The sequence below is a fragment of the Haliotis rufescens genome, unplaced genomic scaffold, assembly GCF_023055435.1.
Source record: "Haliotis rufescens isolate VD_foot unplaced genomic scaffold, xgHalRufe1.0.p SCAF_7, whole genome shotgun sequence".
Taxonomy (NCBI): Eukaryota; Metazoa; Mollusca; class Gastropoda; order Lepetellida; family Haliotidae; genus Haliotis; species Haliotis rufescens.
This window is the reverse complement of record NW_025964361.1, coordinates 55,320,514-55,342,134: the sequence shown is the minus strand read 5'-3', so window position 1 is coordinate 55,342,134 and position 21,621 is coordinate 55,320,514. Positions and strand designations below refer to the sequence as shown.

General features: G+C 45.0%; 1 protein-coding gene across 2 annotated transcripts in view; it reads left to right on the top strand.

Moving 5' to 3' along the window:
- The window catches only part of LOC124133722 (transmembrane protein KIAA1109-like), a 97,692-nt gene that overhangs the window by 36,562 nt on the left and 39,509 nt on the right, over positions 1-21,621 (top strand). For both annotated transcript variants that reach the window (XM_048387409.1, XM_048387408.1), the window contains exons 22-38: positions 812-1,061; positions 2,486-3,399; positions 4,560-4,740; positions 5,320-7,582; positions 9,338-9,487; positions 11,296-11,389; positions 11,987-12,202; positions 13,514-13,739; positions 14,512-14,601; positions 15,233-15,472; positions 16,152-16,280; positions 17,440-17,560; positions 17,817-17,890; positions 19,128-19,211; positions 20,009-20,105; positions 20,899-20,972; positions 21,063-21,212. In XM_048387409.1, coding sequence (XP_048243366.1) covers positions 812-1,061; positions 2,486-3,399; positions 4,560-4,740; positions 5,320-7,582; positions 9,338-9,487; positions 11,296-11,389; positions 11,987-12,202; positions 13,514-13,739; positions 14,512-14,601; positions 15,233-15,472; positions 16,152-16,280; positions 17,440-17,560; positions 17,817-17,890; positions 19,128-19,211; positions 20,009-20,105; positions 20,899-20,972; positions 21,063-21,212 — 5,353 coding nt within the window. The remainder of the gene's footprint in view (positions 1-811; positions 1,062-2,485; positions 3,400-4,559; positions 4,741-5,319; positions 7,583-9,337; positions 9,488-11,295; positions 11,390-11,986; positions 12,203-13,513; positions 13,740-14,511; positions 14,602-15,232; positions 15,473-16,151; positions 16,281-17,439; positions 17,561-17,816; positions 17,891-19,127; positions 19,212-20,008; positions 20,106-20,898; positions 20,973-21,062; positions 21,213-21,621) is intronic.

Below are 21,621 nucleotides of genomic sequence, written 5' to 3'. Positions count from 1 at the left end.
CCCTCGTACTGCCGGCAAGGACCCTTAAAATTAATAATTGGGGTCCCCTGGACCCCCACTTTTGTAAGTCAAGGTAGAACCCTGCTATCTCAGCACAAAGATGATCGTAATTCCTATACTGTAACATAGGCTTATGATAGTCATAGCACTACTGTTGCTTTGTCGAGCTGAGTCCTGTGTTTGCTGTGAGATTTTTCTGATGCCATGGTAATAGAAGCTTATAGTCTAAATCCAATCAAAGCTAACAACAGTAACTCAACACAAGTTACTCCTGGTATTTCCACAAGGTAGAAGTCAAGATTCGAATTAATCAAAACAGATAAGTTTGTCATGTAATCAAGAACCAAAACCTGTTCATCTATCCAGGGACTGCCTCTGTGGTCCTGGGATAGAGCCTCTGCCCAGAGAGAAGAAGGTCGGTGGTTCCCTGGCCGCATCATCCTATAGGTATATAAGAGATGAAACTTCTTACTCTGTCTGTTCCTTGGCATTAAGGGGATAGAGGACTGATCGGTTCAGTCAATATACTGTGTCTGAGTGGGGTATCCATGTTAAACTGCAGTATGGTATCTCCGTGGACTAGCACTGTAATACTGACATTAGTCGGATTAGTAATCTTGAATGTGACATTAAGCCCATTCCACCTCACCTCATCTACCCAGGTACATTGAAGCTGTGACACCCTGTCTGGCCAGCATGCATCCGTCTGCCCTGATGGACCGTCTGCACAGCCACTGTAATACTGACATTAGTCAGATTAGTAATCTTGAATGTGACATTAAGCCCATTCCACCTCACCTCATCTACGCAGGTACATTGAAGCTGTGACACCCTGCCTGGCCAGCATGCATCCGTCTGCCCTGATCGACCGTCTGCACAGCCACTGCCTGGACCAGCTGAAGCAGCAGAACAACTTGAAGAAAGGCCAGACCGGGAACCCGGACGACCAGGACCAGCCCGCCGACTTCCACCCCACGCTCTCCCAGAAGAGCAGCACCGACAGGAGAACCAGCGATGTCGTGAAGACCTCCTCCCTCCAGGCATTCTTCTCACTGCCTAAGGTAATATTTTGATGCTGATTCTACACTGTTGTTGAACGTTTCCTGTAGAATAAGAAGCAATATTCACTTGGGCAGATGCATACCATTAACAGAGTTGAGTCTGGACTGAACTTAAGTCTAGTCTATTTTTCTCTTGTTAAAGGAATACGCCTGCCTTGTGCTAAGCATTGCAAAGTCTTTAATCAAAATGTTTTCTCTAAAACAAAATTCAGTGTTTATTTGAAATATGTTCCTTTGAAAGATTTTGTGGTTGGTAATGAATGTTTTAAGATTTTTATCCCCCGCCGCGCGAAAGCGCGAAGCGGGGGATATAGTATTCACGACCGTCCGTACGTCCGTCCGTACGTCCGTCCGTACGTCCCACCTGTTTGTTGCCGCGATATCTCAAGAACTAAACACTGGATTGTCTTCATGTTTGGAACTATGGTGTATATACAGACACCGCAGACACCAGTCGGTTTTGGTGACCTTGACCCCATTTTCAAGGTCACAGCAGGCAAATCTGCTTTTTGAGTTTGAAAACGGTGTTGCAGCGATATCTCAAGAACTAAACACTGGATTGTTTTCATATTTGGAACTATGGTGTATATACAGACACCGCAGACACCAGTCGGTTTTGGTGACCTTGACCCCATTTTCAAGGTCACAGCAGGTAAATCTGCTTTTGGAGTTGGAAAACGGTGTTTCCCGCGATATCTCAAGAAGTAATCGCTGGATTGTCTTCATATTTGGAACTATGGTGTATATACAGACACCGCAGACACCAGTCGGTTTTGGTGACCTTGACCCCATTTTCAAGGTCACAGCAGGCAAATCTGCTTTTTGAGTTTGAAAACGGTGTTGCCGCGATATCTCAAGAACTAAACACTGGATTGTTTTCATATTTGGAACTATGGTGTATATACAGACTCCGCAGACACCAGTCGGTTTTGGTGACCTTGACCCCATTTTCAAGGTCACAGCAGGTAAATCTGCTTTTGGAGTTGGAAAACAGTGTTGCCGCGATATCTCAAGAAGTAATCGCTGGATTGTCTTCATATTTGGTACTATGGTGTATATACAGGCGGGGGACATTTCGTCACTTCTGTGACAAATACTTGTTTTCTTTATGACATTGGGGCAGTCGGGCAGCCGAGTGGTTAAAGCGTTTCGCTCGTCATGCCGAAGACCTGGCTTTGATTCCCAATATGGGTACAATGTGTGAAGCCCATTTATGGTGTCCCCCACCGTGATATTGCTGGAATATTGCTAAAACCGGCATAAAACCACACTCTCTTTATGACACTTACAAAACTTTTGTTATTTTGCTTCCTGATTCTTGAGATATTGATCAGCATGAACAAACACTTGTCTGGTCTGATTCAGGAAAATATCATCTCATTTACTGCAGTATTTTTATGGTCAATTTGGCTGATTTTTTTCAGATTAACCTATGTGTGATGCAAGCCTCTTTGGTAGAGGAGGTGATATCCTTTGCCGTGCTGGACAACATTAACGACCTGACTGCCGTGTCGCTGATGGCCGTCTGTGTGGATGGCATCAAGTGTCAGCTGCTTTCCAACACCCACCACTGTAAGAAGCTGACCGGTGACCCTGGCCCGAGACGGACCAGTACCACCCCAGTCCAGCAACGTACCAGGCATGACTCTAGTGACACAGAACAGTCCATTGAACACACACGAGAAGAGAACGTCGGAACACTCAAACTGAACCGGATCCATTGTCAGTTGAGAAGGTTGTTAAAACACAGCAACTTCTCTGATAACGTTGTCTTGACAGCTATCCCTGAACACAGGTCCAATGTACTATTTACCTTTGATCAAGACGGGTCTAGTTCGGTGTCACATGTACCAGTGTCACCACGCAAGAGACTCTCGAGACAAGCCAGCAGGGACTCACGGGATGGAGGCTTTGACGCCACAATTGGTGTGATCATGTTCGAATGTGGCCTTGAGGAGGTGTCTGTGACGGCGGTACGGAGGCTGGGGTACAAGGACACAATGGACATGCACCTTCAGCAGAAGATGGACAACATTGAGAAGGCGCTGCAGGAGCTGCAGGAATGTACTCGCGAGGAAATCGAGCAGCTGACAGAGAGCGGGACAAGTCCAACAGACCACGAGCCGATGAGCTCCCCCTCCAGCCATCACTCATCAGAGTCCATGTCGTCATGGGATTCCCGCCTGTCCCTGGCTTCCAATGTCTCTGGTCTCCCTCCGCCCACTCCAGAACCTCTGCAAGGAGATGCATCCAATGGGAGACTCCGACTCAAGACAATATGGCTCAGCTTTGCTGCGCCACCACCAATATCGATAAAGAAGAAAGTGGACTTCACAAGGTATTGATATGTTTGGGATCCACTGATTAGACCATTATTAATATCCATATTATAACTTGATTGTGTAGTCATCATTTTATAGTGATAATCATAATGATCTCCCCTCGAAGAATTCCAAAGCAGAATAAACCACTTGCCACACAACTGCTCATGTGGGGATGGAGTGGTTACATTAGGAGTATATGAACACACAATGCCATTTAGAAAGTGGTCAAATGTTATATTTGGGATAACACTTTCTCAGTAAAGTAGAGATTCTAGTACTTTTTTTATTTGAGTCCCATCCAGGATTCGAACCCACTCAGCCATCGAGGCTTCCAAATGATGTGGAATCCTTGGTGGCTGAGTTGGTTAGATCGCTGACTTTGTGTGCTGGTGATTAGGTGCCTCACACTGGCAGTGTGGGTTCGAATCCCAGACGGGACTCAACCCAAACTACTAGAATCTGTACTTTACTAAGAAAGTGTTATCCCAAATATAACATTTACTACAAATAGGAATGTTGGTCTTCGAAACCAGACAGAAAGGATCATGGATACTGCTATACTCCTCAACATTTGCAAAGGAACACAATATTTATATTTAGTCGAACATGCGGTCCTTAGGCAATCTTGAGTAGTACATGTTTAAGCCTCTCTTTTACTGAGACTCCATTATTTACAGCTGCTGTGATATGACCTGGATGTTTCTAACTGTTCATATGCTTGTTTCATCTGCCTTTTCCAATGTGAAGTTAAATTCTATACATGCAGCTTGTAAGTTTTTATGAGATGCTACCCAGTCGTCTAAGGCGCCGCGATTCGCTGCGCAGAGTTGACCCCCTTAGGCAGGCCAGAAACCTATGATTGTGGGTTTGAATCCCGATTCGCCCCAATTATGTTTCTAGGTTCGTCAGCACCATACCCGTGCTCGTGGGTTTCACTGAAGTGGTAAACATTTGAGACCTGCATCACTTCAGGCTTTGCTCCAACATTAAGCTGACACACCAAGATATAACTAGAATACTGTTAAAAGCGGCATTAAACCCAACTCACTCACTCACTCACTCACTCACTCACTCACTCACTCACTCACTCACTCACTCACTCACTCACTCACTCACTCATGAGATGCTGTTGTATGTTCGTGATTACAAACTAGGTTATGACCCCCCATTTCAGACTGGACTGGAATTTGCTGAGCACAGCCACGCCAGCCATCAATGCCTGGCTGAACCCCTGTGACCGCGCCATGCTGTCGGTGAAGCACCTCGTGAGCGAGCTGACCAAGCGGAACAGTTCAGTGATGGCCTGCATCATGACACAAGCCCTGGAGGAGCAGGGCATCCACGTCTGCAACAAGGTGAACAGCATGGAGTTTTGTTTGTTGTTAGCACCGCGCTCAGTAATATTCAAGCTATATGACGGCAGTCTGTAAATAACTGGATCAGCATCAATGACATGGTTAGACTGTGGTGTTTTCACAATCATACACTGCCTGCACTTCATGTGAAGACTGTAAAGTTTATTTCTTGTTCAGCAAGGTCATAGTCTAGAAGTAAACATATATTTATCCATGATTACTGAAGGTCAGTGGTTTTGCCTGGGGTGATGGGTTCATCATGCTCCAGATCTGAATCTGATTTCAATGTATGAAGCCAATTATTGATGTTTTTCACCAAAAGCTGGAGTATTGCTGAGGGGGTCATAAAACCATTTGTCACTGAATCAGTTAATTCTATTTGGAAAGAATGTATACTTAACAAATAAGATTAGGGATCATGAATATTTTTGGGAATATTTTTTGTAGTGAAGACTAAGTACACAATTTAATATAAATATTCATGATCCCTAACCTATTTTGTTCATTATGTAATCAATTTTTTAATCGAAATAACTCTTTTTTTCCATGATGATCCCTTGAACCTGTCCTTGATTGCAGAGTAAGTTTGGGAAGATGACCAGCCTGTCTAAGACCCTGCAGGATGAGCCCTCCAGCCAGCTTCTGACTGTGCTGCGGAAATACCTGCACATCCACGGCTGTGGCAGCATAGAGAGAGCCGTGTTGTCGGAGACCGCCCCTCAACTCATCACCATGCAGAAGGGCATCCTGGCTCTCACCCGTCAGTGGAAGAACGTGCTGTACATGCCCTACATGTCCGACATCCACTTCAAGTCCAAGAAATCTGTCCGACCCTACAATGTAACGTTCTCCATCCCCAAACCGGAGAGCTCGGAGAACTTGTGTACAGATGATGGCGAAGGAACGATTGAACAGTTTGATGTTGTGGATGAGAAGACCTCCCTATTGCAGGCTGAAGGGGGTCTGGTGATGAAGTCTACATCCAACCCAAGTCTCATCAGCAGAGGCGGGCCGTCTAGCAGTGCAGCTGGGAGGGTGGATCACGGACACGATGGTGTGAGCACTGTGTCAACCTCATCATTCCAACCAAAGAAGTTCCTAGCGACGGTCAGATCTCGGGGCCGTGGAGCTTTCCCTAATCCAGTGTTAAGCTGCATGGACTCGCCCGATCGCAAAGTTGAACAGACGCAAACAGCAGCTACCCTGAGCCCTCCTACAGCCATTCCGAGGAATGACAGCAACTTCAGCTTCATATCAGCCGCAGATAGTATATCTTCAATAGATCAAGCCATAGCTTCAACCCCTCCTCACACTCCTCTGAGGACAAGCGGCCAGAAACAGCTGCACCTGAAGAACAGGTACAGCAAGATCACAGACATGTACCAGTGGATGACGGCACAGCAAGAAGACTTCAAGGATCCTCTCGATGATGGCACCAACTATGGGCGAACGCATGAGAACATGTCAACTGGATTTGGCAGCGCCTGGAGCCAGGATGACAGTAGGACGGACGTTAATGAGGAGTACCTCACAATGGCGACCTCCATCATGCAGTTGGCTGATGCACAGCTGCTGTTCCGGCCGCTGTTGCAGAGCCTTGGGTTGCATGTTGAAGGAGTCAGACCTTCAGCGATGATGAAAAAGTTTGGGGGGCACTTGCTACTTCAGGCCAATCTTGATATCCTGAAGATCCAGATAGCTGAATCGGAAGCCTCCTATTCCAAGGGTAGTCACAAGGGGAAAGGGAAGAGTAAGAAATATCGCCTCAACATGAACGCAGGGAACTCAGCATTTTCTTGTGAAGGGTTCGGGGTGAATATTTCCATGAAAGATGTTGTGGACTTTGGTCAGAAAGATGCCGGTGTTGGTGGAAGGTCGAAGAGATTTCCATGGAAATTTGCAATGCATAAACTTGAGGCTAAGCCGACCACCCTGCAAGTGAACTTCTTGATCAAATGTCAGGCCATCACTCAGCATGTGGACATGGCCTTGTTGAGACTGGTCCACCAAGTGGTCACTATGGTGGATAATATCAAAGAAACTCAGGTGGAACTGAAGCAGAGGAGGTCCGGTTTTGAATGGGTGAAGACCCACAGGAAACAGGAGTCCAAGGACTCTACATCCAGTGCAGACACACAGCAATCGGATCTGTCAAAAGTTGACCAGCCATCTGCAGAGACTCAAATATCTACACCTGATCAGAGTCTTTGTTCCGACACACTAATCCAAGAATCAGAAAAACATGTTGCAAAGACTCCTAAAAGTGTATCCTCATTCCGACTTGCCCTTGATTCTAAACGGCCAGACAAACTCCCTCTAACAAGTTCATCCAAAAAATCCCAACTCCGATTCGCCAAAGAACCAAAACGTAGATCCGACATAACTGTTACTCCGAGTCAACATTCCGAAGTCCTGACTCCACCTCAGTCTCTGAACCTGAGTGATTCGGTGACCATGGACCTGGTGGACACTTCCTCTCCAGCCCTGGCCGAGAAGACGATCGTGGATGAGATCAAGGAGAGCACACCCCAGTGCTGGCGACATCTGTATCACCTCCTGGAGCTCTACTCCACCATGCCCGAACCCAAGACTGTCCTCAGGAAGCCTGGGATGCAGAAGCTGCCCATCATTGAGGAGGAGGAGCCAGAGAGCGAAATGAAGCGGGACAACAGCAAACTGGGTTCGGGCAGTCTGAAGCGAGACAGCAGCAAGATGGGGTCTGGCATCACCCTGCAGGATGAGGATGGGAAGATTCCTGACATGGGCAATGAGGAGCAGGACATTGGTGTGAAGGGTCCTTCCCTTGCACAGACATCCTTCATCAGGACAAGGTTCAAACAGAGTAAGCCATATTGTGGTATACAACAAACACGTACATCTTATCACTTTAAGCTTACAAGCAGCTTTCAACTAAACTCATTTACTTTTCCTCTCTTGATCTGCAGAATTATCAGGCTGTGTTCAAGTGTATTTCAGCATAGATGCAACACACCACAACACACGTGCATGCTATAACAGTGCAGGAATCCTCAACACGACCTCACCTCACCTCACCTCACCTCACCTCACCTCACCTCACCACATCTCACCTCACATCACATCACCTCACCTCACCTCACCACACCACACCTCACCTCACCTCACCTCACCTCACCTCACCTCACCTCACCTCACCTCACCAGATCAACATTATCAATGACATGAAGTAAATAGAGATTATTATACAAGAATGTGTGTCATATAGGGCTTGGACAAGTCCAAATTTACTACCCGGGTACCCACCCCACTATTACACAACCCTACCTGGTACCCACTGTAGGTCTCAAGAGATAGGTACAAAATGTCCGATTGGGAATTTTTTTACCATAGCCCTGGCAAAACGTATTTAGATACATGTATCAATCAATCTGGTCATGCATACACTGAAGTTGACTTAAGTTACATCTTTATTAAATCATAGTTAGAAAGAATGGGTGCATATTCAGAAAGAAGTGGGAACATTAGTGACCTGTAGTGTAACCATAGAGTTCTAGATATTTTTTGTCATTAAACAATATGTCATATGACGAACCACGAGTCCGGGTCGTCCTGTGGGTACCTGGGTCCTACTCAATACCCACCTGACCCGGGTACCCGAGTTACCCATCCCAGCTCTAGTCTCATACTGATTTTATGAAACGAGTGTCAGAATTCTTGTATTTCCCCGGTGAGAGCGAGGGTAATACATGAATTCTTACTCGAGTTTCGTAAAATCAGTATGACATATGCTCATATAAAATTTTCTATTTACTTCATGTCCATTCACACAACTGTGTAGGAAATGCCCTGATCACCACCGCTGTCCTAGAAAACCACAATTATTTTTATGACAACAATATTCAGGTCTGACGTCATTTCTAGTGTGACGTCATCAACCTTACGTCACAATAAGATTTGAATGACGTCAGCAATGACATTCTGATGACTGAAACAATACACTGGTGCGCAAGAAGTGATATTTGCACTGGTGCACATACGATTTTTATGAACACAGTTATTTCTGTGGGTAATAATTCAGTTTATGTATTACCGTATTCGACGTAATAAGCGCCCACGGCGATATTTGCTAATATATTGGCCAGTGAACAATCCCTATTAGCGCTCCTTTCGATTGATCAATGTACGCAAGACTTATTTATTTGTGTATAATATGCACTCGTGTGTTATATGCACCCTTAATTATTGGCAATTAAATTCTGGAAAAATGTATCTGTCGTATATAAACAGTCAGGCCGTCAGCATAAACCACGAAATTTATCTTTCAGCTCTGTTTTTTCCACCAAAATAATATTCTAAAAAGAGCCCCTTATTTCTAATTTTGAGAGCGCCCTGGGCGCTTATTACGTTGAATACGGTAGTAGGAAATTTTGATTATTTTTATAGTCTTACAAACAAGCTGAAACTAATCCTCATGTTCTACATGGGCCGTGTAATTTCTGTAAATCAGACTCATCAGCTGAAATATCTGCATTCATTTTGCTCCTTACTCTACATGTTGAATGGATGTACCATTGCCAGGCTGCTGCTTCCTGTTGTGATGCTGTAGTTTGCCCTGCAGGTATCTACATCGGAGAGAGCATCCCCCTGGTGGTGTACGGCATCGCCAAGATCGAGAAGGTGCAGGTGCTGGCAGTGCTGTCTGGCCTCAAGCTGGAGGCCGAGCTACGAAGGGTGCACGCCAGCGGGACGTACAAGGAACGGGTTAAAGGTCAGAATCACTTTATTATCCCCTGCCACAAAGTGTAAGGGGGATATAGGAATGGGTGCTGTCTGTCTGTCCTGTCTGTCCATCCGTCATGTTTCATTTCCGGAGCAGAACTCAAAGACCATGAGAGATATCCCTTAACCAAACTTGGCACATAGACAGGTCTAGTAGCAAACTGGTGCCTTTTGACAGTTTGGAATTATTGAAAAAATTATTTTTCCACAGCAACAACTTTGAAAATGGAGAAAAGTGCTCCTTTCTGGAGCAGATCTTGAAGACCGTACAATATTACTTGTCTTGCACACAACCGGACATGTCATATTGGCGGGGGTATAAGTATTTCATGCTTATTCATTTGGGCCTAGAATCACAATATAATATTCAGCGTCTAGGGAGGGTTGTGGAAAGTAATTCACAACTTGGAGATGTTCAAATCTGATTTGCATGACCTTTCCTTCAACATGGAGGTGGGACGAGTGATCCAGTGGGTCTAAGTGGCTCAATTTGCTGTACAGAATTGCATCCCTTAGTCATGCCAGGATCAGAGGAGTTAGAATCCCAGATTTACCTCTATTATGACCTTTGGTCTGCCAGCACAATACTTTAGGTAAATGTCTAATACCAGCATCAAATGTTTGTTGACCACCTACGTATACGTGTTTTGGTGGAAAGAGCATCTGCCCAGCTTGGAGTCAGTATACTGTGTCTGCGTGGGGTATCCATGTTAAACTGTGGCAAGGTATCTCAGTAGGCTATTTCACCTCACCTCACCTCACCTCACCTCACCTCACCTCACCTCACCTCACCTCACCTCACCTCACCTCACCTCACCTCACCTCACCTCACCTCCAGTAGTTGTTGGGTTCAGGTCCCAGATTTGCCCTGATAATGATCCGCGATCTGTCAGCACCATACCTGTAGTCATACTGATAGATGTGTTTATGGATGTGACCATCCCCGATGTTTAGGACCAACTTGCAAAACTTCCCTCCCACATCAAGCTGTGATGTAACAACCGCCTCCGTAGTCTAATGGTAGAGCGTCCACCCGGAGAGCAGAAGGTCCGGGGTTCGATCCCCGGCCGCGTCATACCAAAAGACGTTAAAAGATGGTACTTGTTGTTACCCTGTCTGGCGCTCGGCATTAAGGGGCTAAAACAAGGACTGGTCGGCTCAGAGTCAGTATACTGTGTCTGAGTGGGATATTCATGTTAAACTGCGGCATTGTATCTCAGTGGGCTAGCACTATAAATCGGCATCAGTCCGGACTAGTACAAGCAGCCACACACACACACGTGCATGCACGTCGCTATATAAGTGCAATAATCTTGGACGCGACGTTAAATCCAATTTCACCTCACCTCACGTGTGATGTAACTAAATCAAAGGGACTCACAGGGATTACTGGATTAAATGCATTTATGTAGTTTCATTGAAACTGCTAACCATATTTTACCTGTGAAGATCCGTGTTAGAATAGATCTTCAGCAACCCATGCTTGCCGTAAAAGGCGACTATGATTGTCGTAAGAAGCTGCTAAAGGGATCGGGTGGTCAGACTCAAAGACTTGGTTGAAGCATGTCATCGTATCCCAAATGCATAGATTGATGCTCAAGACATGAATCACTGGATTGCCTGGTCCAGATTGATTATTTACAGACCGCAGTCATGTCGCTGGAATATTGCTGAGTGTGGCGTTAAACAACAAACAAACATAGAATCCAAACAAAAGCTAAACATATTCTGATATCTTATGTCCATTGTCTTACTTCTACTTGTTGCTGTGTGTTGAGATAACCCTGGTGTGTGCAGGTTTCCTGCACCGAAAGTCATCCGACTCCTCGTTCACCGCCCACGTGGGACACACGATGATTGTGCTGCTGGAGGGGGTGCCACCGAGCATGCAGTGAGTGCACCGATCACAACCTGCAACAGTTGCTGTTATACACAGCTTACCACATTACATCATTGATCTAATGCCTGTGATTTATCTAGGATTTCAAACTAAGTGCTTTTGGCAGTCAAATTAGAGAACATTTTGTTTGTTTAAATTTGGGATTTTTTAAGTTTCTCACTTTTAGAGATCTTTGTAATCATGTGAAAGGCATTGTTTCCAAAACCTGTGAAGATTCGGGTTAGAATAGTTCTTTAACAACCCATGCTTGCTGTAAAAGGTGACTATGCTTAGCATTAGAGCAGACTAACGGGATCGGTTGGTCAGGCTCACTGACTTGGTTGATGCATGTCATCTTATCCCAATTGCATAGATCGATGCTCAAATTATTGACTTGTCTGGTCCAGGCTTGAATTTTTTACAGACCGCCGTCATATAGCAGGAGTTTTGTTTTGTGCAGCGTTTAATAACAAACAAACAAAGCACACAAATATTGTTTCCAAACTAATGGGGCATCCCATTTATTATCGTTTTAAATCTCATCAGTGCCATATCTCCCATCTTTTGCCAGACGTGCAAGCTCGAGTGAAATGTTTGCTTGTCTTCCAGGACTGTGGTGACCGTGAACATCCGTAAGTCCCAGGCCTTGCACACCACGGTGATGAGACGAGCCAAGGAGCACAACTCCGCGCTGGCTTCTATCGGCCATATTGACATCGACATCCCACAACACCCTGTGGTGCTCCACGGCATGATGACTCGCAGCTCCAGGCAACTGACGTCAACGCTGCAGGAGTTTGGATGGCCACTGTCCAGAACAGCCAAGTAAGCTAGGACAACTTGGGATTAACACTGCAGGAGTTTGGCAAACTTGCAGAACTAATTCTTCACAAATACCTCTTGAACAGTCACTCATGCTGTTACAATCACAACAAACAGACACTCAAGACGTTATCAAGATTCAAAGAGAAAATAAACTTCAGAATGTGTTCCAGTATTTTACTTTGAGGAAATCTGTATATGGCTTTTCACATCTTGATACCCAGTAAACAACCTTAAACAGAAGTTTCAAGGTGTCTGTTTGTTGTGATTGTAACCACATGAGTGACTGTTCAAGTGGTATTTGTGAAGAATTAGTCCCGCAAAAAACAATGAAGAATTCATGACAAACTTAATTTAATTTTTTGTTGGGTGTGAAAATAAAGGTTGTCTAATAGTCATACTGCTTTTAATAGTATAATATAATAGTATAGTATGCTTGTAGCGTTAGAAATTGGCACTAATCCTGTAGTCCTTGCCAAACTGCCCAGTATGTAAGGTATCATAAGGACGAGTAGAAATTTGCCATTTATGAGGGTTTTGCTATATGTCATTATTATCAGGACTAGTGGACTAAAACAGTTTGTTTCTATTGCTGGCTGGATTTAGTAAGATAATGACAGACCGGGGCTAATAACCCAATTAAAAAAGACTTGAAAATGGCAGTTTGAAAAGTCTTGAAAAGGCCTTGAATTGTGATGTTCCATGTCTGTATGAACCTTGGACATACACACAGAAGAGATGGGTTTACAATGACAATGCTGGTGATTGGATTGTTGTGATCTCACATGTGACCATTGGCATGGAGTTATCTGGCTGCATTGTCTTACCATGTGTCATTGATAGATGTTCTTGCTATCAACCACTGGTTTGTCCTATCCAGGATCATTTGATTATGGGCTGTAACAGAAAACTGCTATCACTCATCCTCCAGGTACATCACTTGTCAGACTACCAACTGGAATTTTCAGTTCCCTACCATGTCTAAAACTGAAAATGACCCATGAAGATCCGGTTTAGAATAGGTCTTCAGCAACCCTTGCTTGCCGTAAGAGGCCACTAACTGGGTCGGATCATCAAGCTTGTTGACTTGGTTGATGCATGTCGTCATATCCCAATTGCATGGATCAGTGCTCATGATGTCAGTCACTGGATTGTCTGATCAGACTCGATTATTTACAGACCATAATCATATAGCTGGAATATTGCTGAGTGCGACTTTAAACAACAAACAAACAAAACTGAAAGTACACAAATGCAATTAAGCATGTAGTAGATTAAGTTTTTCTCTCATTCTCTTTCATTGTGTGTGTGCAGCAAGCCACCGCAGCCTGACGTTGTGGATGGTGAGGTGAAGGAGGAGGTGAAGAAGGAACAGACGGAGCAGTCGGAGAACAAGGCCCCGGGGAAACCCCGCCGCACGGGGCAGCCTCCCCCTCCCTCCGTCAGCAAGCCTGTGACCCTGCACATCCACTTCAAGACGGTGTTCCAGGGCATCACCACTGCAGCCTCCATACTCCCTTCTCTCAAAGCTCAACATAAGGTGAACACATTCACTGATTAAATGTTGGGTCGACAGTAGTGTTCTTGACTTTTGCAGCACTGGTGGGCCAGTGGTATTAGAATACACAAGGCCATTTAGAACCTGGGCAAATGTAACAAATGTTATATGCTATTAGAAAGTGGTCAAATTGGACAAATGGACATATTCTAGTACTTTTTTCATTGAGTCCCATCAGGGGTTCATGTCATGTAGGGGCGGTCGGGTAGCCTAGTGGTTAAGGCCTTCGTTCATCACGCCGAAGACCCGGGTTCGATTCCCGACATGGGTACAATGTGTGAAGCCTATTTCTGGTGTCCCCCGCCGTGATATTGCTGGAATATTGCTAAAAGCGGGGTAAAACCTCACTCACTCACTCAACACAATTCTGCCACCCCACCCATTTTTTGGTTTTGTTCTTCAAACCACTGTGAATTATATTGTGTCTTGCCGACATCACAAATACCAAAGAGGTGAGACGAGTTAGAGGGCGGTGGTCAGAAATGATAACCTAATGATTAATTTAAGCTGGCCCTGCCCCAGTAACTTCTTTGAGGGGCAGTAGAAGTTGGTGTACTAAAAAAGGATAAGATATATGGATGAACAACTTCTTTGTGACAATTAGGAGCGATATCTTGGTGTAGCTTCTTTCTTGCTTGATAACGATGTTAGAACCTACACCAAAACGTCTCTCCAAATTGTGTTAAAGAAGTTGTTCATCCATATGTCTAATCCTTACCTGTCTCAGTAGTTTCAGTCAAGTATTGTGTTTCAGACTGGGTCTATCACTGTAGCTGGCATGACGGGAAAGAAAGCAAGGTTCACGGTCGTCCTGCCCAAGCATACTCTCAGTTTCAGGTCAAAGGTGAGATCCTGGATGTTGATTTTCGCAGAAACCTAGCACAGTCTAGGAATAGATATGTATTCAAATGTAAAGATGTTGGAACAGTTTCCACCTTTTGTTGCACCTTTTGACCACAAAATTGTGACATCTGCTCTCATGGCAGCAGAATTCATATGATGGGAGACCATAGACAGATTGAGTTATATGCTCCCCAGGGAGCTGAGAATGAAATTTGAGTGCGGATCTGTTGACATGGATAATAGTAATGTAGCACTGTCAGCATGCATCAGGGGTCAAATACTGCTGAGTGCAGCGCTAAAAAACAAGCTAACAATGCCCTCGGCTCATTGAAGTGTCTGTAATGTTAACCTATAACGGTCTGCTAATGGCAAAATCTAAGATCGAATTGTGATATGACTGAAATAGTGTTAAACCCCAACAAAGTCAATGAGTTGTGATGGTAATCTGGTGGCTCATTGGTACCAGCTGCCTACATCCACTGGCCAGGGGTTTGAATCCCAGCTTCATCCCAGCTTAAATACTTCATTCATCAGCATCATGACCATGTGAATCTGGGCTCTCAGCCAACGTTAAACTGAATTACTGTTAAAAGCACTTGTAATCCTCAACATTTGTGATGTCATGACTCTAGGTGGTTACCACGGAGACCTCCATCCCCTCGTCAGCGAGTATCGAGCTGCCCCCAATCCACGTGTACGCAGACTACCGCCAGCACAAGGCCGGAGCTCCTGTGTCGGAGACGCTGACGGAGGGCCTCATCCTGAAGGCGGGGAGCTACATGAACGCTGTGGCCGAGGTGGGGATGCTGGAACATAGCCTTACAACGGACCTCCTCAACCATCTGGTGTTTGTACAGAAAGTCTTTATGAAGGTAACATTCATTGTTCATTATTGTTACGGGGCGGTGGGGTAGCCTGGTGTTTAAGGCGTTTGCTCGACCAGCCTCGGGTTCGAATCCCGACATGGGTACAATGTGTGAAGCCCATTACTGGTGTCCCCTGCCATGATATATGGAATATTGCTAAAAGCGGCTTAAAAACCATACTCACTCATTATTGTTGCAGCAGAGATGTCAACTCTTACAATTTGGGCAGAATCATTACAACTTTTGCAACCAAATATTTAAGTAAAATATGTCCCAAATTTCGTCAGAAACATATAGCCTGAATTTTTTAAACTGTAATTCTGGCTGTAAAATGAGTTTTAATTCAATTGTACCTTGAAGCCAACTTTGAAGTTCTTGCCAGATAAGTTACCTTGCTAAAATGTGAAAATTGGTGTGAAGTAGTTATCTGTTAATAATACTGTGCTTTAGCATGTGATGCGAAGGTTTGCAGATTTTGAGCACAAAAATATAATGCAAGGGATTGTATGTTTGTATTTATCCCTATCATGTAATCATTCACTATTTGTATCAACAACATGGATTGTCAATGGCTTGCCTTGACACAATCATTTACCAGCCACAGTGATGTGGCTAGAACATTGCTGACCTGTTCTCATTCACTTGCTTTGTTGAAACAAGAATATGATGCTTTGTCTGTGGTCAGGAGGTGAACGAGGTTGTCCAGAAGGTGTCCGGGTCGGATCAGCCCATGAGACTGTGGTCCGAGGAGGAGAAGTCCACCCAGGCCGGTGACCCTGAGCCATTACTCTACTCCTTCTCCTTCAGGTTCAAGGTCAGGTGCCACTTCTTGTTGTAAAGATATCCCTCCTGCATTAAGCTGACATGTCGTGATATAACTGGAATATGTTAAACCCAACTCACCCACTTACTCAAAGAGTCCCTGAATTGCTTGTGGGTTTGACCAAAGTGTTAAACTTCTACAGGCATCACTACAGGCTTTCCTTCCCTGTGAAGCTGACAAGCCGTGATATAACGGAAATACTGTTAAAGCGGCATTAAACCCAACTCACTCACTCACTCACTCACTCACTCACTCACTCACTCACTCACTCACTCACTCACTCACTCACTCACTCACTCACTCACTCACTCACTCACTCACTCACTCACTCTCTCTCTCTCTCTCACTCACTCACTCACTCACTCACTCAACAGAGCTGTTATATTGGGTGGTCCGACTCTGTGACTTGCTGATTGTGTGTTTTTGTACTTTGGCAGCGTGGCTGGATGATTCAGACATTGCCATGATGAAAGTGGAATATTGCTCATTGCAGCAGAAACCCAACTCACTCACCATGCCATATCAGTTGACCCTACTTCTGTTATAAAGACAAGCTAGGTTAATTTGCCAGAAGTATGAAAAGCAAAAGGTTGTATGCCTGCTGAATTGCTTCTTCAGGTTCAAGGACAGATAGGTTGGTGGGGTAGTCTCGTAGTTCATGCCTTGGCTCTTAATGCCAAAGATGACCCGTGAAGATTCCGGGGTAGAATAGGTCTTCAGCAACCCATGCTTGCCGTAAAAGGCGACTATGCTTGTCTGAAAGGTGACTAACGGGATCGGGTGGTCAGGCTCGCTGACTTGGTTGATGCATTTTATCGATCCCAATTGCGTGGATCGATGCTCATGATATTAATCACTGGATTGTCTGGTCCAGACTCGATTATTTACAGACCGACGTCGTATAGCTGGAATATTGCTGAGTGCGGCGTAAAACAACAAACCAACCAACCAACTAATGCCAAAGACCTGGGTTCGATTCCACACCAAACTCACAGCAATACTGCAGATGTGGAGAGTTGGTAGGACACCCTATTAGTATGGGGTCATCACATGTTACAAATGCCTCAAGTTTTTCTGCCTTGTAATATTTTGTACATTTCCTGCTGCTGTATAACATATCAAGGGTTAACGATATCTGTGGTGCTTCCAGGGCATCCAGATCACAGCCACAACCCCGACCTCAAATGCGGTGAGACTGGAAACCGGGGAGATCGAGCTGGAGGTGTCCAACCGAGTGCACATGGCCGCCAGGGAGAGTCAGCCAGATCTAGGTACCCACACACCAACCGACTCATGTACAGACTGTTACCATATAGACAAGTCTATGGTCCTGGAAATACCATATAAGTCTGCCCGTCTGTCTGTTCGGACGTTTGATGTTTGATGTGACGTCACTTGCTTATTACATATTACAAAATAATTTATGTCCTGGAAAATATGGAAGTTAGTTTTAAGCTGTGGTGTATCATCATTTTTCTACCAGTAGATATTCAAGACATTAAAGTGCATCTATTATCACTGTTCCAGACTATGAAGATAACCAGAAGGTCTTCATCCGAGCCCAGATATACCTGAATGTTGCCCTTGGTCAGCTGCTGAAGGTAAGCTGTACTCCCTGTCTTCATCCGAGCCCAGATATACCTGAATGTGGCCCTTGGTCAGCTGCTGAAGGTAAGCTGTACTCCCTGTCTTCATCCGAGCCCAGATATACCTGAATGTGGCCCTTGGTCAGCTGCTGAAGGTAAACTGTACTCCCTGTCTTCATCCGAGCCCAGATATACCTGAATGTGGCCCTTGGTCAGCTGCTGAAGGTAAGCTGTACTCCCTGTCTTCATCCGAGCCCAGATATACCTGAATGTGGCCCTTGGTCAGCTGCTGAAGGTAAGCTGTACTCCCTGTCTTCATCCGAGCCCAGATATACCTGAATGTGGCCCTTGGTCAGCTGCTGAAGGTAAGCTGTACTCCCTGTCTTCATCCGAGCTCAGATATACCTGAATGTGGCACTTGGTCAGCTGCTGAAGGTAAGCTGTACTCCCTGTCTTCATCCGAGCCCAGATATACCTGAATGTGGCCCTTGGTCAGCTGCTGAAGGTAAGCTGTACTCCCTGTCTTCATCCGAGCTCAGATATACCTGAATGTGGCACTTGGTCAGCTGCTGAAGGTAAGCTGTACTCCCTGTCTTCATCCGAGCCCAGCTTCAACCCGATGCAGTTTCACTGTTTGTACACAGGTCATAAGGTGATTTCTTTCTGTTGTCAAAGTTTGTTTGTTGTTTGACTCCGCACTCAGCAATATTCCAGCTATATGACGGCAGTCTGTAAATAATCCAGCCTGGACCAGACAATCTAGTGATTGGCATCATGAGCATGGATCCATGCTATTGGGATACGATGATATGCATCAACCAAGTCACCGAGCCTGACCACCCAATCCCGTTAGTCGCCTCTTACGACAAATAGTCACCTCTTACGGCAAGCACCCTGGATCTTCACCAGTTTGGGTTGTAAAAGAGTCAAAGGTCACATGATCATGGCTATGACACAGTTGGCCAACCTCGCCCCTTTCCGTAACAGCCAAGGCAGAAGACTCTACAGAATAGCTTCCCCTGGGCACGATATAAACCATTGAATGTGGATTCATATTCCGGTTTGATCGTATTATGTTTCTAGGTTTGTCAGCACCATTCCCATGCTTGTGGGTTTCACCAAAGTGGTTAGCCTAAGTCTGTCATCACTTCGGACTTTCCTCTCACATTAAACTGACACGCCGTGATACAACTGGAATACTGTTCAAAGCAGCTGTAAACCCTACTCACTGACTGTTTCTATCACATTGCAGAACCAAGTGTTTGAGGAGGCTGAGCCTGAGTTTCAGACAATGGCCTTCTTCAAGACCAAGATAGGAATCCGGAATGCCTTGCAGGTCAGTTAGGGTGTCGATGTGGATACATTTGTCATTGCTTTAACACTTGTTTGGTTTCTGATGTAACACGCCTCAATTTCAACAACCCAGTTTCACACGACGGCAGATAATCTTTTGTTATTTTGGTTAGCTTCCAACCCCTAAATGGTATTTTACAATAACTTGGCAACAACAAAAATTCATTACAGCACACAGTTGTTCCCAGTGCCCAGTTCAACCTTATGTTTCTATGTTCATCAGCACCATACCCTTGTCATGGCTTTCACAGAAGTCCAAGACCTGTATCACTTCAGAGTTTCCTCCCTTATAAAAGCTTACATGCTGTAATATACTGTATTCGACTAATAAGCGCCCACAGCGATATTTGCTAATATATTGGCCAGTGAACAATCCCAATTAGCACCCCTTCCGATTGATCAATGTACACAAGACTTACTTGTTCGTGCATAATACGCACTTGTGTGTTATATGCAACCTTAATTATAGGCAATGAAATTCTGGAAAATATATCTGTCGTGTATGATACACACATACTTTTCTTTTGTATCATTTCAGTCTGTCAGCATAAACCACGAAATTTACAATCTTTCAACTCACTTTCAACTTTCAACTTTTTTCTCTCACCAAAAGTATATTCTTATAAGAGCCCCCTATTTCTAATTTTGAGAGCACCCCTGACGCTTATTACGTCGATTACAGTAACTGAAATACTTCTCGAAGTAGAATTCAACACAACGCAATGCAACACAACAAAACTCACTCACTCACTCACTCACTCACTGACTTCCATCTTTCAGGACGAGATGATCCCAGGCGTGTCCACCAATCAGGAGGCCCTCATCATCAACCTCAGCCGACCCATCGTGCTGGCCCAGCCCCTCGCCTTCGACAAGGGTAAGCATGTAGTTACTGTAACATGATGAGACACAAAGGCCTCAATTGTGAGTGATGTTTAAAGTCTGTTATGCTGACCTGAAGAACTCAGAACCTTATTTGCACCACAATTCATGTGCTGGGGTTCACATATACCACAGCTCTGAACAGACTTCATATTATATTCCCCATTCATGCCATCACAATGTACTCCTTGATCAAAACATTTTTTTACAAGAAAGAAAGGGCTGCCTGCCTGCTCCGATGACATTGTCCTATTCTCATTTTCCTTTAGGCCAGACTTTTTGTTAAGCTTGGTTCACAAATCCAATGACTCTAAAAATTTAGATGTTGAAAAAAAACAAAAATGAAAAGTAGTGGGGGTAGGGGTTGTAATTTCACCAACCTGAAATAAGGAAAATCTTTAAAAAAACACCTCATTTACTGTGGCTATCAATATAAGTGAACAATTTTCATACTGTATTACTTTTGAAAATTTATCTTAACTGCCGCCCCAACAATTTTCTTCTTCTTTTCCCTCCCTTCTTAACAGTTTGAGGAAATAAAATACAAATATTTGAAATTTAATGTTTATGTTTTTAATTTTTGCCTATAAAGCATACATGCTCACACAACACCCCCTCCACCACCACCACCACAACCCACACCACCCCTACCAAAACCCACACACACACCACCCCTACCAAAACCCCCACACACACCCTCCACCACCTCCAAAGCCTGGCTTTACAAGAATTGCTTGTACAGTGCCATGTGTTGTGTGACTGGTCTTCTAGCTGACTTCTCCTTGCAGCTGTGTTGGTGTGGCTCAACTACAAGAATGCCTACGAGTACTGGACGGAGCAGAGGATGTCCCTCAACAAGGAGGTGGGTGCTGCTCTTTGCTAGTCAGAATTAGCTTAAGTAGTGGTGCAGTTAGTGGCCTATTCTAACTACGATTTGTTTCTATGTCTGCAGGTTCAGACCGCCACACAGGAGGTGATCAACAAGTTGCCACAGTTTGCCCAGGCCGCGGCGGCACCCTCCCTCAGCACGCTCTTCCTCCAGCTGACGGTGGACGACATGGGCATCTGTGTCCCCATCGACACCCTCTCCTACCAGGTGCCGGTCAGTATATAACTCACACCCTCTCCTACCAGGTGCCGGTCAGTATACAACTCACACCCTCTCCTACTAGGTGCCGGTCAGTATATAACTCACACCCACTCCTACCAAGTGCCGGTCAGTATGATTCACACCCTCTCCTACCAAGTGCCGGTCAGTATGACTCACACCCTCTCCTACCAGGTGCCCATCAGTATGACTCACACCCTCTCCTACCAGGTGCCCATCAGTATGACTCACACCCTCTCCTACCAGGTGCCCATCAGTATGACTCACACCCTCTCCTACCAAGTGCCGGTCAGTATACAACACACCCTCTCCTACCAGGTCAGGGCTCGAAATTAACCGTATTTTGCGTGCCATCGCACGCCTAAAATGAAAATGGCACGGCTAAATCATGATCTTCGTGCCT